The sequence below is a fragment of the Blennius ocellaris genome (genome assembly GCF_963422515.1).
Source record: "Blennius ocellaris genome assembly, chromosome: 9".
Taxonomy (NCBI): Eukaryota; Metazoa; Chordata; class Actinopteri; order Blenniiformes; family Blenniidae; genus Blennius; species Blennius ocellaris.
Window position 1 is genome coordinate 13,757,592 of NC_137658.1, and position 16,695 is coordinate 13,774,286.

General features: G+C 45.5%; 1 protein-coding gene across 4 annotated transcripts in view; it reads right to left on the minus strand.

Annotated features, from left to right (window-relative positions):
• Nucleotides 1–16,031, minus strand: part of LOC308134465 (transcription factor COE1-like) — a gene marked incomplete at its 5' end in the record, with an annotated part of 54,106 nt that extends 38,075 nt beyond the window's left edge. For 3 of the 4 annotated variants that reach the window (XM_080502212.1, XM_080502210.1, XM_080502209.1), the window contains 6 exons: nt 9,958–10,026; nt 11,648–11,721; nt 13,017–13,072; nt 13,879–13,942; nt 14,941–15,097; nt 15,898–16,031. In XM_080502212.1, coding sequence (XP_080358338.1) covers nt 9,958–10,026; nt 11,648–11,721; nt 13,017–13,072; nt 13,879–13,942; nt 14,941–15,097; nt 15,898–16,031 — 554 coding nt within the window. The remainder of the gene's footprint in view (nt 1–9,957; nt 10,027–11,647; nt 11,722–13,016; nt 13,073–13,878; nt 13,943–14,940; nt 15,098–15,897) is intronic. The other variant, XM_080502211.1, reaches the window with a different exon arrangement.
• Between the last annotated feature and the right edge of the window lie 664 nt (nt 16,032–16,695).

The following is a 16,695-nucleotide window of genomic DNA, read 5'->3' on the forward strand; positions in this document are numbered from 1 at the left end:
CACGCGCACTCACGCACAACTTATGCACGCACACACGCGCGCACACAGAACCGCTTTCACATTCCTTTAATTTTGGACAAACACAGTAATTTATGTCTGACTAAAAGTGTGTTGACTGTGGAAAAGCTGCGTAAAAACTCTGGCTAAAAACATTTGTTTGTCTCCGTTAAATCACTAATTATAGCCTGGCACAACACAGGGCAGATGCGGGCTAATTCACCATTAGGCCGTTTGGTGTTTATTAAACTTTTATAATGTGATCACTCTGATAACAGCACAATTGTTTCCCTGGGCGTGTGTGATTATAGTGTTGTACCTCTATGTCCCCCTGTAATGCCTCCCAGTGTGTGTGTGTGTGTGTGTGTGTGTGTGTGTGTGTGTGTGTGTGTGTGTGTGTGTGTGTGTGTGTGTGTGTGTGTGTGTGTGTGTGTGTGTGTGTGTGTCCGTGCACATGTGTATGTGTTTCTTGGAGCTTGCGGAGTAGTGTTTTCCATTTCTCATTAGAGTGGCACAGACTCCTGCTGCAGGGTCAATGGAGGGGGGAGATGGCGTGTGTGTGTGTGTGTGTGTGTGTGTGTGTGTGTGTGTGTGTGTGTGTGTGTGTGTGTGTGTGTGTGTGTGTGTGTGTGTGTGTGTGTGTGTGTGTGTGTGTGTGTGTGTGTGTGTATCTGTTTGAAGGGGAGTGGGGTGGTAATGAGCGCAGGAACATAATACTACGGCGTCCATTAATGCTCTGAGGCAGTGACATTAGGCATACTTAACTAATAGAGCCAGTCTCTGCAATTACCCACTGTTATCTCTGCAGCTTTAGAGGGGAACTGGCTTTAATAAATGTTTGTAGTAATGTGATAAATGCCAGGTTTGCTCATTTGTAATCTACACTGCGGGACAAGGGGAAGCGGGTGGATCTAATTGTTTTCCTCTAGATTGGAGAATGCGGTTGAGTTCAGAGAAGTCCTCTGCAGGGAAAAAAAAGGAAAAGAAGTCTTTCCTTTTCATAATATTTTCCTCCAGGTACATCTCCCTCTCTGTTGTCTGTCTGTCTATCTCTCTGCCTCACGTTCAGCTCTCAGTGGGGTACTGTTACAGCTGTCCTCCTGTCAAACAGAGAAAAGCAGCCCATACCCGGTGCTCACTATCACGTCTCTGCCTCCTCTTTTTCCCTCTCCTCTCATCTCTCTTTCATCCTGGCCCATATCAGAGGCGGCGCCGTGATTGTGTGTGTAAACATCTTGTCATGCTAACATGGGCGTCATGACAGAAGAGAGACGCGCTTCATTAACGGCACGCTTGTAAGTTAGTCTTTGTGCTTGAGTGTGGGCTGTGTGTGTGTGTGTGTGTGTGTGTGTGTGGGGGGGGGGCAAGTTGAATTTTTCTTGGGTCACTAGTCACAAAACCAAAAGGAGGTGTAGAGGATGATGATTTAGCAAGACTATTTCTCATCATCAGATTTCTGAAACATTTTATGTTATCAAGAAAATTCCCAAAATACCACAAAGCCGAGAAATAGAGCTTTGTGCCATTGCACTATTCATAAGAAGCGCATCCATGACTTCATGAAAATGAGCATTCAACTGTGGACAAGATATCCCATTGTGTCAGACATTTATATATATAAATGTCTGAGGCTTTTCATATATATATTGTGGAGGCACAATATATATATATATATATATATATATATATATATATATATATATATATATATAAAAAGCCTGACTTCTCAGCTGGTCATTTCCAGGGTCACCACAGCAAATCATGTGATCTGCATTTTTGATTTGAACTTTATGTCAAACACAATTCCTGACACAACCTGAGCAATTAGGGTTAAGGGCCTTGATCAGGGACTGTGCCTGTCAGCCGTGGGACTTAAACCAGGGAACTTCTCGAAGAACACATACTGAAGGTATTGAAAGTTATCTCGAGGAAAGGAGCACAACCACTCACTTCTTTGACAGATCTAACGGATTCAAAATAAATCCAGGCATCCCAGTCATGAGAAGGTAAGAAAGATGTTTAACAAAACTCAAGTTAATGCTTCATCCATGTTCATTTCACTCAAAAGCTTCTTCAAGCTCTTCTTCTGAGCAGCAACCCAAAAGAATAACTAAGTTGACAAGCGAGTAATCACTTGCCACAGAAAATACACCAACAATTTTGCCTGTCACACCTCACACACCCCTCATTCTTTTGGCAGTAAATCTTCTCTGTTTGTGCGAAGACAATAGCCAGAGGAAGAGGGAGGGAGCTTGTGTAGTGCGAGAAAAAAGAGAGTACAGGAGAGAGGCAGAGGAGAAAGCAGCGCTGTTAATTGTTTTCCAGAAAAAGGTTGCAAAGGTCTGTGTGTTTGAACTGAATGTCACCTCATGTAAATCACAGCTCCCGCGCCCGAGAAGCCAATAACTGGGATAATTAGCGTGACTCTCTCCACGCGCTGCACGCAGAGCTCGAGGAAGAGCGCGCTGCCGAGGAGGAGCGTTCAAACACGGGGGAAGATTCCAAGTGTGATTAACCAAAAAATCCTCAGAGTTAAATCTGGAGTTTTTGAGTGGGAGGACCAAAGAAAAAGAGACATAGACAGAGGGGCAGATAGATAGAGCAAGGGAGAGGAGGAAGACGAGAAGACACGTGGATGGAGAAAATCGGAGACAAACAGGGAGGGAGATGCAAAAGAATAAGGAAACGAGTGAACATTCCTCTCAGCGAGGTCAAGCCACTTGGTAAACAAACAAACAACGTGAGCAGTGCACACATAAAAGGGGTGAGGCGGTGTAAAACAACAAAGTGTCTCAGTCGATTGCCTACGCCTTACTTTGTCTCCCCTCATGAGTTACATAAACACAAACAAAGGCCTTTAAATCCAGCTCTGCTTTTTGAAGTGGAACAGTGACATGTGCTTAGGTCTCATTTGGTGGTGATTAATGCAGTAAAAAAGAATATAATAGGAATATAGGAATATATTGTCCCTTTGATCGAACCATGCTGTTGACCATAGTTTTCCGCATGTTGACGTCTCTGCTTTACGTTTAATTACGGCTCAGATACTCCCTTGAAGATTCCCTTTCGTCTCTTAACACCACCGCTCAAATTAGTCATGCTCAATGTCACAAAACTCACATAGCAGAGCAGATATGAAAAGGTTCAACCTGGAGAGAATGACGTGGTGACACAAAAAAAAAAAATGTGAAGCCGCTTTTCTTTTTAAGTTATTGAAGACATTTCCAAATGGAAAAAAAAAAAACCCAAAACAACGTCAGAAATTCTGACATACAATAAATAGAATAGGATTTTAACGGCATAACTTTGCGGCAGACTTTCTGCACCACTATCACCCTACATATCTCTCCCTCCCTGTCTCCCCCATGCCGTGCAGGTTTTCCTTCCATTGTGACATGTGAAACTGAGAGCGCTGCGCACAGCGCCTGGCCAGCCATCCATTCTTCCTGGACAGATTGATGGAAAACAATCAACACACTATACATCTTGCTCGGGCACAGTGTGTCACAAGCGCTCATCCTGGACACCTGGACTTACATCCTGGGCCACAGTGCGGAGCTACAACGGCCGAGCTTACGTCAGGGATGAATACTGGCTGCTGGGAAGTGAAGCCCCAGGTTGGGAAGGATGTGGAGTTGGCATGAAGCATAGTGTCTGTGTTCTGGCTTAGCAGAAATGATCACTAAACAATGAATCATCAGTCAGGGCTGAGATCAGGGCAGCTTGACGCTACACTGCTCAATGACACACACGCACGCGCGCGCACACACACACACACACACACACACTGCTATGAGAGGAGGCTTGAGTATCCTTCACTGAGAGGGGCTGGTGTGTCTATTCAATTAAGAGTGGCAACACTGGCAGCCATGTAGCACATTGGCTATGAGAGAGCACTTAGTGGACCGTGTGCGAGACTGTCCACACACATCAGAGCACCGAGAAAACAAAGCCCCGCACCCGCCACACACACACACACACACACACACACACACACACACACACACACACACACACACACACACACACACACACACACACACACACACACACACACACACACACATAGCCATGCACGTCCAAATGTATAGCGTCACACGGAGAAGCACACACTCGTGCTCTTCACGCCTCATTTGAAAAGCAAATTGAGCGCATCTTCTAGGGCGAGTCACGGACTAAATCCTGGAAAACGTTACTCTTTCCTCACTTGCGGCACCACACACGGTCACACGTGAGACCTCTCGCATGGTAAATATATCTCCATTCTATTTAACTCTGCTTCTATCTCTATCGCTCTCTCTAACCTGCAATTTCCAACACCGAAAAAGTCTTAAATAGCTCTCTGAGAAGTAGGACGCTACTCATTTGGGTCAACGCTGGCCAGCCAAACCCCTTCATTCTGGGACAGAGCAAACACTGACACAAAGGCAGAGAGAACAACCAAGGAGAGCGGCCAGGTCAAGCAGGGAATGTCAAGCAATAATGACAATGCAGTTTGCAGAGAAAATCCAGCAACAGTTGAGCTATTTACAGTAGCTCCTGCCAAAAAAATAAAACCTCATGAAACCCAGAACATCGCACTGTTATTACATTTGTAAATTACTGTAATTTGCCCTAATAAACTCACTTTTACCTGCATTTAGCGGGAGAGAATTATTTTAACTACACTATAAAGTGTGAATACTGCTATACTGAGTTTATTGGGGGAAAGAACTAAACAATACACAAACAAAATAAAGTGTTATTAGGAATCTCCCCAAAAATCCTAATTCCAAAATGTTCCTAATTGTTTCCTGACTGCAAAAAATTTGAATGCTTGTATTAATTTGATATTCCAACTGACAAGCACAAAACAAACCCAGATATTATGTGGGTTTTTTTTTTTTTTTAGTTTGTTTTGTTTTTTTGTGGGGTGTTTGCAAATGAAAGCGAGCCAGTTGTTTGGGAAGTGAGGGAGCTGAAGGTCCGGATGAGAAAGAAAAGAGGCAGCGCTGTTTTAGAGGCTCCTCGACCTCCAAACTCCCTGCTGTCAATCAGCACAGCCGTCCTTCCCCAGGGGACGCGCTTTCCTCCAACACTGGGAGGGGGGTGGAGACACCGGCGCTGGGGGAACAAAAAAACCAACAGAACCAAACAGATGCAGAAAGCTGCAGGTCAACGTATGTTTATGTGTGTGTGCAATATTTCTGCACGCCTGTGGATTCTTGTAACTGGGCATGCGTGCGTCTGCATATGTATGTGTGTACTGACTGTGAGTTTATCTCAGGGTGAGAGCTGCATCTACGCTTGTGTGTGTGTGTGTGTGTGTGTGTGTGTGGGGGGGGGTGTTTTACATGGTGTGTGAGGCAGATTTCTGAGGTACCTAGCACCTGAGGGAGGGGAGTTCTGCCTGCATATCGATGAGCCAGCAACTCTGCCTCTTTGCCCCTGAGCCCTGCACAAACACCACAAGTAGCTCAGGGCCAGTCCTTTTCAAAGCCTTCCATAACATCTAACGCAGCTGTCCCCCAAAAGACTGCACAAAAAGAAAAACAACACGTCAACTGCAACGAAGAAACAGAATCTTCTAAAGAATGGTACAACGTAACCTCCCCAACCCCCACCACCCAGCCCCCAAAGGCACCAAATCAAGCTAAAAGAAGATTATACAAGTAAAAAGAAAAGGGTACAAAGTAGAGAGAAATCCTCCAAGTAAAAGCAGTGTCACCCTCAGGGTCTCATGACTCTTAACATCTCTTTGTCTTGGGGGGAAATGTCAAATTACTGATAAGCAGTCAGAAACACAATAGAACACCATTTATGAGTAAAAATTAGAGAGGGCTGGAAATTAGATCGACTGTCCTACAAGATGAGCAAAAGATAAGAAAATAATGGGTAATAATTTGATGTCGGTAAACGCCCCACAGAAGCATGCAGGAATGTAGAACAGCTGTACTGTAAGTGTGTGTTCACCTTCTCACCAACACAGTCATGGATGTGAAAATGAAACTAAGCTAAGGGGACGGAAGGCGCTGCCAGTAAACCACATTAGCATCAAATGCAAATGAGAAGGGGGCTAATGGCTGGACAGGTGCAGACTGGGCCTCTAAATGACACACACACACATATTTGCAAGCACGCACGCACGCACGCACACACACACACACACACACACACACACACACACACACACACACACACACACACACACACACACACACACACACACGTACACACAAATGAGATGGATGAATTAAACATGGGTGGGCTCTGCTTGGGGGGCTGGCAAGGCTGACATAAAGTCAATGACATACATTATTCACTAGTGCACGTTAGCCCAGCCAAGGCAACACATGACCTCTCACCCCAGGAAGTGCATCCAAACATAACAACCAAAACAATGAGGGGGTTCCCCCACTCCATAGGCACAGTGACAAACAGGCAGTACACTAGACAAGGAAATGCTACATCGAGGATGCTGATAGGTGAGGGAATGGCGTGGCAAAACCGATCCGAGGCAGTCAACAAGGTTAAACAAAATCTGGTCCAGGAGTGTTAACTACCCACCGTGGCGCTGAGAGTCACGCCATTTCATCAACTCGGGGAACAGGAAACCGTCGGCCATGACATCACCCTCCCCGGGAGGAGCGCTTCCTGCCCGACATTCTTCACTCAAGACACACACACACTCGTCAGGAAATGGCCTCTATCAACACACACACTCACTCCTGGGGAAATAACCAACACTGATGCGGATACACAAACGCAGACGCGCTTGCAAGGAAATGGGCCACATCAACAGCAGGCTGCAGGAGTGTGTTCAAATGCAAACACACACATAGACACACTCACACACACACACACACACACACACACAAGTATGTGCTCAAAAACAGCAATAAACCTGAAATAACATTGTCTGTGCATGTAAACTTGACACTCCTCCATGCGCTGCGAGCAATGGGTGATTATGGCCTGTGTAGGGCCATCCAGCGGATTCTTATCTCTGGTCACAGAGCGCTTCTATCCACCCTCGAGAGAGACTGTCCCTGCCTTGGGGACACCCTGCAGCAGGCCTGTGGGAGCTGGACCAGCAGGAAAAAGGGCCACGGGACACAGGTGGTCGGAGGCAGGAGAGGACACATAGCGCTGGAGGGAGTGCGAGTTGGGTTGATGGATTTGTCCTCAGTCACATGGTCGTACCGAACCAAAATAGTTCTGTGAGAACCACTTTTCAGATAAGCGATGCAGAAAGATGGCAAAGGTGCAAACTGGTGGGAGGGAAATGTGTTTCTGATTTGAGGCCCATCCAGGCACATCGATAGACTGATCGCATGCAGTGGCTGTATATGATTAACCCCACGCTAACCAGGAGCGATGGAGAGAAGTGGAAGTGGAGGTTGGGGGGTTAAGGGCTCCCCTCGTATTATCCTGCCTCTGTAAGAGGCTAAAGTAGACCACACATGTTTCCCTGGGGAGAAGACGCACAGGAGTGTCTCACCTTTCAGCTGCTTCCCCTGTCCAGTGTCAAGCACTGAGACAACATGTCATGCCAAGGCCTTTTCACAATTTCCCAGAAGTCACCGCCTTGATGGTTAAATTCATATAACAGGGCCGTTTTTGTAATCACTACTGTCTGCTCGAGATCAGATGGCAGAGAAACAGAGACAGCCAGACATGACAACACAACTTCTAAAAGTGAATGCTGTTGCAGCCACGAAAGTCCTAAACTGAAATAGAGCAAGATAGTATGTCGCAAATGTTTCTTCCAACTTCAGTAAAAATCTTAGACATATTTAAATGTTTTTTTTCTTGTTGTTGTTGTTGTCATCATAGTCCAAACAAATATGCTTCATAATTAAAATTGGAATCATATTGCTGCTCATGGATGCTTTTAAGCTCAAACAAATTGTCTTATAAGCGGGAGGGGGGGCTGAGAGAGTGAGTGAGATTCTCCCGGTGAGCGAGTACAGTACCCAGAGCGCTGCCGATCCACACTGTACCAGATTTGTTCTCCTAACAATCAAATAAGTTTCTCATTAGCTGACTTTATTTTTCCTCATTCCTGCGGTTTTGCTGCAGTGGCCTGTTTCTCCTGTCTTAACGAGAGAGAGCTAATTAGGCAATCAGACCCATTACTCTTCCAGAAGAGTTAGAGCTAGCCCAGCTAATTAGGGCTGTAAAATCTAATCATCTCTGCGAAACAGCAGAGGGCTAACGAGCCCTTATTTAACGAACTAAATAACTTCAAGGGTGGAGAGGGGCTGCTGATGGTATTTCTTTATGAATTTGAAGGAGGGGAACTCATGGTAATTGAGTCAGTTTCAGCCTCACAGTTGTTTGTTTGTTTATGAATCCCTGATTATTACAATTGCCAAGAATATATTGGTACTAAATGAGAAAACGTATAAACCCACCTCTCCGTATCCCCCTCCAGTCTACCCCTTTAAAAACTAGCTAACACCCCCCCCCCCTCCCTCCCCAACCACTCTCCTCTCACCTGACCTATTTTTCTGTCCAGAAAGAGTGTGCGCTGGAGAGGAAAACGGAGATATTGCTGTTGTTTTCCCTCCCCCGTTCTAATTTGTTGTTCGTTAATGCTGCCCTCACACCTGAGCCATCGGGTGTCAGGGGAATACCGCCAGCGAGCGGCCGCAACACATGCTCGGTGTGCGAAAGCTGTTCGCAAGAGAGTCGCCTGCTTCTCTATGGTGGCTGTGCTCAAAAGTATGGCGAACCGGAGGGAAAAGTTTAACTGTGACGAGGCGGGATGGCGCCCGTGAAGAGGCGCAGCGACACAGAGAGCACAGATGAGAAATTCAACAAGTATCCACACAGGAAAACAAAAATCAAAAATATGGCACAGAGTGATGGGCAGGCGTGTTGTCTGAGGCCACGTGGTGGGGTGCAGCTGTCTAAGGGAGCGCTGAGGTGAGGCCTTCCGCTTCACTGGAGCGGAACGAGGGTGGCGCACGCACACACAAACTTGTACACGCTTAGATGTACACACACACACGCGCGCGCACACACACACACACACACACAGGTAAAGAGCAGCATTTGACAGAGCTGCAGTGAGAGGAGGACAGCTGTGTTCATCAGATAGCACAGGTCACTGACTCATTAACACTCACACAAATGTGACAAATTCAAATCAGACATAAAATAGCCTGCAATGCACTTCATTTTATCTGACAATGCAGATGTGTGAAGATGTAAGTTAGTTGTTTCTTTAAACAACCCCCAAAAAATACATTGTGACCGCAGCACTTAACTTTCCCCCTTATATCTGTAAGTGTAAACAAACACTTTCCCTAACACTGATTGTCCAATCCTGTGCCACAAACATACACACAGCTCAGGCTGCACAGTAAATCTTCAGAGCTTTTCTTTTTCTTTTTTTTCAGATAGCCTGTAAATCAGCCCAAGCTGCTGCACTGGTCAGAAGTAGTTTATGACAGCAGGGGAAAGGCGCACACTCAACGAAAAGCGTGTGCCTGTGCGTGTGTGAGCAGCCAACAAACTTGAACACCACTCCCGACCCGAGATTTACCCACAAAAACACACATACAAGACTGGGACACCAAACTACTCGTTGGCAAAACACTTTTTGCCCACACTTTAAGGAGGGCTCAACTTCTCTGTGATTGCTCCTCCACTTCACACACGCACAGGAATATAATTTACAGCTGTTCGCACATTTTGCTTGCACAGTCAATTATGGTTGCTGAAAAACAACCTGTGGCCTGCTTTATTGGGTCTGCAGGTTGAACTTTCTCAGCAAAACCACTTTCAGTCGCTTTCTTCACAGAACATTTTGTGTAATCTCGCCATAATTGGGGATTTTATTATATGTTTAGGCAACATTCACAGCCAGTGGATTTGGCACACCGTCCTTGTTCACAGCCAGTCGTGTGTGCTGCGCTCGTGGCCGCGGAGCAGCATCACGTCGGCTGAGGTGAGAGGGCAAAGTTTGCTTACCTGTCGATGATGACAGGGTCTGATGGGGTCTCATTCCTGTTGCCGCAGCTCTTCTTATCACAGCATCGACTGTAACAGGGGGCGGGAGAGGAAGAGGGGAGGCAGCGTTAGTCACCGACATGTGAACAACAGAAAGAGCATGATACGGGAAAGCTCAAAGAGGCAGAGGAAGTCAGATGAGCATACAGAGAAAGGGGGAAATGGTGTAAAAGGGCGTGAGAGTTTTTCATGGAGTTCAAGAACAAGCACAGAGTTGGATTTCTGTTTGGCTTGTCAAGGTAAGACCGGGGCTCTGAGGCTGTGGCATGGTGGGATCAACAGAGCAATTTTAGGTAACGTTTGTGGGGAGAGAGAAGCGAGCTTGAATGGGGCTGGATAAAAACTTGAATTAGCCTCCAGGGCTCAGGTTAGCTCCATTTCTGTCAGACATCACACAACCAGACATCTTATGTTCTCTATTTTTCCTCACTGCTCGTCCCCTCCCTCTATCCCGCCTCTCTCTCACTCTCTCTCGCTCCTTCTCTCTCTCAGAAGTGGGTCACAGAGTGGTCCCACTGGACCTGGGGAGTAGTGCATGCTGGGTAGAAGGGGGTTGCATACTGATGTGACGAGTCCTTTCTGAATCATTTGACTGCAGCACAATGTACCAGTGTGTTGTGTGTGCCATCAACAGTCGCCCCCTCCCCACTCCCCCCCAAAAGTATCACGGCGTCTACCTTTTACTCTCCTGTCTGCTCGTCTCAGTGTTTGCATGTCGGCGCGTACCTGACTACATGTGTGCACCTACTGTATGTGTGTGGGAGGAGGGCGTGAAAGACACCGGAGCGGGTGAGGGACTGGGTGGGGTGGGGGGTATACAGAAAGAGAGAGCTTGACCCTCCCCCTACTTTCTCGGGTCCCTCAGGACAAGAGGCTTGGAGAGCCAGATCAGATTTCTGATCTCGACCGTTTCCTGCAGCATATGAAAACAAGTGGTCTAAATTGCCTTGTGTGATAACCAGGAAGTGGCTACACTTTGCCGCTCGTCATTTTTCCACATGCAAAAGTCTCCATACACTCCACGTCGATGGCTGGCTTGTGAGAGACAATGGCACAGCGTGCGATTGTCTCTCACAGTGCTTTTATTGACCGTGAACATGACAGGCCCGTGAGAGTTTTGCCCGCTTACTTTTGAGTGAGTGTGCACACGTCTGTTTTTTTTTTTGTGTAATTCAAGTCTGCCCCCCCCCCCTGCACATAGCTCACTGTCAGGACACAGCAAACTGCATGTATTACACAGACTGAGGAGGATGGGTTTGAGTAATGAGCTTTTCCTTGTCCTAATTAGCTGAACATGAGAGGGATGCACACACACACACACACACACACACACACACACACACACACACACACACACACACACACACACACACACACACACACACACACACACACACACACACACGCACACACACACACACACACACACACACACCAGAAATAGGCCAGGGCCCATCTTCCCAACCCACTTTAAAGAAAATGATAAGATTTCTATAGTTATTTAGCTGAGCTCCTGTGTCTTTTCTTCACAGACGAAAAAAACCTCCACAGCCAGAAAAAAAAAAAAATAATCACCTCAAACTTGACATAAACCCGTGGCCAGATGAGAAAAAAAGAGAAGACGTGTGCGGATTGGTCTGATTTAGCTTACCTGCACATGATCTCATGGGTCAACAGGACCCGGCACATCTCTGGGTTTTTATCCTGCCCTTCATAGATAATTGCCTAAAAAAAGAGGGAAAACAAAATTACACATAATTTAAAATGACATGTAGATACATTATTGAGAGTTCTGTGTTGGAAAACAAAACAAAACAAAACAAAAAAAAGTCAAGCACAAATGTAAAAACCCCAAATTTGTGTGAGTGCCTCTTTCATCTGAGGTTAGTGTTTGTCTATCTGGCAAATGTGTGCATCGTGGGAATCCAGTCCTCCTGAACAGGAACGCTCTGTTCTGGCGGAGACAGTAAAAGGGAAATTGTTTATATGTGTGTGTGTGTGTGTGTGTGTGTGTGCGCATATGTGCATGTGCATTGGCGTACGTGTGCATAGAACTGCATGTGCATATGTGTTTGTGCATGCACGTATGTTTATATGCAGTGTACAGTGAGCAGTTGGACTGCCAGACTGGAGTATAGTGCACCATCTGGTCCATACAGCACTGCGTCCAAAAATCTAGTCTGGTTACCCCTCCAACCCCACTCAACATGCTCTCCAGGGCTGTGATCACCCTGCACACACATTCACTCACTCACTCACTCTCTCACACACAAACGATAAACATGCAAATACACACGCGCCCACACAAACAACATCTCCTCCTACCCTTTTCATTCGAAGACAAACTCTCCTCAAGCCTAATGGCACTAGAGGCAGATTTGGCAAAACAAAAGACCTGATATCAAAACAGCGTTGAAGGGGGCTTATACTTTCTTCCCTGTCTAATTCATCCCTAACGGAGAATTCCCTCAGTATGCGCCAGCCCACATGTGCTGCTCTGTATTTCTTTGTGTGATTGAATTGGCCATAACACACTCTAGGATAGTTTGTTCTGTTTCACATTGAGGAAATGAGGGTCAAGGTCCTCAAAGAGTGAGCTGGCATGCATCACTGTCTCTCCCAAACACCAACCAACACACAGCCGCTTCTGCACCTCACCGACACACACGCGCACATACACACGCGCACACACACACACACACACACTCCCCACTTACTGGCTGCAGTGCAGAGGCAGAGTATGAGGACACATGTCCTCTACTTTTCTGGGCCTCTGTAAATGTATTCCACAGGTAAGACAGGTCGTTTATCAAGCCAGCTCTGCTGTGCTGAAGTTGAGGGTCTCAGACACAGGCATGTAGCAGGGCGAGGGTAGGGGAGAGGGGTGGACGGGTGTGGAGGGAGGGGGTGGAGAAGCAGTGGGCTGGTTGTTGGAGATGGAGGGGGGGGTCCCCTATTCTGACCAACTAAACTAATGCAGACTTTTTTTTTTACATTTTGTTAAATGAAGAAACTCTTACCTGTTTAGTCATAGAGTCAATGAGACGGACATACAGGTCCTGCTCTGTTCTGATCCCTGCAAACAGACAGTGGGGCAGGGGAGGGGTTAAATAAAATTCAGGCTTTTTCATAGTATATTCACATCAAATCTGTGGGAAAGCTTTGCCCATTTGAGGGATGTTTCAGATCACAAGCTTTTATTCGTTCTGATATCCCCCCTGAGGCATTTCATGGAAACTCTGCGTCCAAATGGTTTCTAACGACTTTCACTCTTTGCTGCATTTCGTCAGTTTGCTAGGAACTTACATAAAATAAACTATTTTTACCACGTTGATTTTATCCTTATAAACATTTATGATCGACTTAATCGTGATAATGGGCACTGCAGGGGGGGAAGCGTGCGTTTTTCTCAATTATAATCAATGAAAGTTAATTATTCAATCGAAGCAACAAGACTTTTAAGAAATCGTTAAAAAGAAACGCATTTTATTTCTCTGCTTGCAGTTGTTTATTAGTGTTGAAAATGCAGGCCGACGAGGAAAAATGTATATTTACAGTGAAATCTGCGCTGGGCAACAACGATAAAATGAATAAAAACCTTGGAATAAATTCAGTTTTACAATTGGGAATTATTTTTCTTAAATAAGCCACATGCTGGGAATATCATTTTACTCATAGATTAACGCGCAGATTGTTGTGCATAAACAATTCATATAAACACACTAAATAAAACCCTTCAAAAACCTAAGACATGGAATGAGATGTGACCTCCTGCGCGTAAAAAAAACATTTATTTCCGGAGTGTTTTCCACTTTTGTTTGTCGTATCATTCACTCACTGCTTTTGTTATTGCTCCATAAAAATTATGGAAACCAAACTCACCGTTACTGTAGAGGAGCTGGAGTCTATAATGGATCCCATTGTTGGTCTTTTCCCCCGTCGTTTCCTATGAAAATTAAACCAAACAGAGCCGGTCAGAGCAAGCAAGCCTTCTCCTCCTGGGACTGCGTCCACAACTTGATATTTTTAGATTGCTGACATGCTACGTCTCTCCGACTGGGAGCACATTGAAATCATTTCGTTTCTATCACTCTCACCGTTGGCGACAATAATACCTGAAACTTTCACAGAGTTACAGTTTTAATTAATTGACAAAGCGAACCGAATGTACCGACGTTTATATTTGGAAAATAATAATCTTTCTGTTTTTTACAACTTTATGAAAAATATGCTAGAAATGCTTTCAAAGTTGTTACCGATATTTACAATTTCTCAGAATAATTTTACTAATTTTCTACCTGAAATATCTCAAGGCGATAATTGAATATATGATTTTTTTTTAAATGTATTTGCAGTTGAATAAGCCAACCGACACCAAACGCTTGGAAATAAAACATTTATGAGCTAGAATGCCCACATTCAATGCAACATGCAAACGCATTAATATAAGACTTTGCCTACATATCAAACACTAATATTGACGTTTGCTTGAAAATATAAATAAGTTGTCCGACAGCACCTGCAGAAAGAGGCTGCTGTGCAGAACTGTCATCAAGTAGGACTTAATATTATCTGCTTGAGCTGAGTGCAAAAGTTTCCAATAATAATAAATGAACACACAATTGGATTGAAATATCTTGAACTTCTGGAGAGTAAAGAAACGAGTATGCTATAAATCAAAAGAGTGGGAATCTCTTAAGGAGCCACATGTAAAAAAAAAAAAATCACACGAGGGAAGGCTTCAGAAGCGATGATCCCTGCTGAGTGCGTCTGGTTACTGTGTTAACGCATGTCTGGTAATTCATCACTTTGACTTAACAGGTCTGTGGAATAGTGTCAGGTATCAGTCAATGCATAAAACCAACGCTCATTTGGGAAATGTATTTGTCAAAAGGCCACGTGATATTTATTTTTCCTTAATTGTGCGATTTCATTCAAACTTACCTTCTCCTTCTCTACAAAGTCAACAAATGTGGTTCTCTCTATCTCCACCGGCTGACCCTGTCTGTCGTATAAAGCCAGGACGAAGTGGAAGAAATTGGACTTTCGGAGGTTGGAGGGCGGCTGCTTCTCGAAGTGTGCCCGGGCAAGCCCCACTCCGCTGCGGACACAAGCACACAGCAAGCAGCGGCATCACAGCCCCGGCCAGGAAAGTACACTCATTCAACTCAAGTACGGCGTCAGACTAATCTGCCCTCAAATTAAAGTCTACAATAGCAACCGATATGTTTCAGTAAGTGTCCATCCTAAGTCCCTAACTTTATGAAATTTCATTTTTTTTTAAAAGAAGCTTAACCCGACCGCGTCACACAATTGCAATTAAAATAATACGTTTAAAAAAATCACTATATAAGTGTAAAACTATATATATTTTATTAGAGCTTTAGATTATAACACGTGCGTTTCCCTCCTCCCAAATAATAGGCCCGTAGGCTTTAGAAAACTAATAATTTCAAATATAAACTTTACAGCGTTTATTATGTAAGAAAACAAAACTGATTCGAGAAATAATTATCTTCTGCAGTTATTGAAAACGTAAGTTGCTCTACTTTACAACATCCAAGAAACGAGAGACAGTGGAGTGAAAACCTTAACATAAACTTAGAGCTCACATTTCACCCCAAAGTTATTCTAAGGCAGCTTTTGAAATACACGTTTAAAAGTAGGCTACTACGAGCATGAGCTTCAGGTCCAGACATCTGAAATAATACGAGCCACGTGAAAGTATTTCATCAAGTCGAACTTAAAGTTGTAATGCCAGCGGGACCGGTGGGTTATCCTACAACTGCGTCCTCAGGGGACTCGGGCTGCCCCGAGTGATGCAGCCCGCTCGCTCCGGAGCTCTCTCCCCGCGCTCCGCGCCCGGGTGTCAGCGCGGCCCCAAGGCCGCCTCGGGCTCACCTCTGGGCGGCTGTGTTGGCGTCCAGCACTCCGGCGCCCTGCATCCATGTCCGAACCGCGTTCATCCCGGCCACCATGGGCTCTTCTTTCATACTACTCCCACTCCTCTGGATGCTCTCGTGGATGCCAAACATCAAAACGCACCTTCACTGTTTCTCTCTCTCTCTCTCGCTCTCTCGCTCTCTCTCTCTCACACACACACACACACACTCTCACACACACTCTCTCGTCTCTCTCACTCTCTCTCCTCCTTTTTTCCCTGCCTCCCCTCCTCTTGCGTCTGTTTGATCGCGCTGTCAGAGGAGCAAAGTGGCGTGGTCTATTTCACTTGGCGTTTAGTTGCGCGCGTGTTTCTCAAAGTAAACAAAAGATTCGACATGTGGAAGGAAAAGGGGAGCTGTCAGCATCCAGGGTTAGCTGCACCTCATGTCAGCGACTCCAGAAGAAAAAGGGAAAAAAATGATGCGGGGGGAAAAGCAGCGGCAGCTACGAAGATGAACGACGTGAGAACGATGAAAGGGGAAGCGCAGGATGAGAGGCTGCACCGAGTTGGCGACAGTCCCCGGGATCAAGGTGGAGCTGACAGAAAAAAACAAGCAAAATGCCAGTTTTTTTTTTCTTCTTCACCCCCCCAACAAACAGTCCACAGCCAGAGAGAAAATCAGGCAGATGAAAGATACTTCGCCCTCCTGTGCTCCGCTTCTTTATTTACAAAGTCTTCTCCTCGGCTCACATGAATGAAACGGAAGATTACGCGCAATTAGCAGGCAGTCCTGGGCAGCGGCGGCTCTCCTCCTC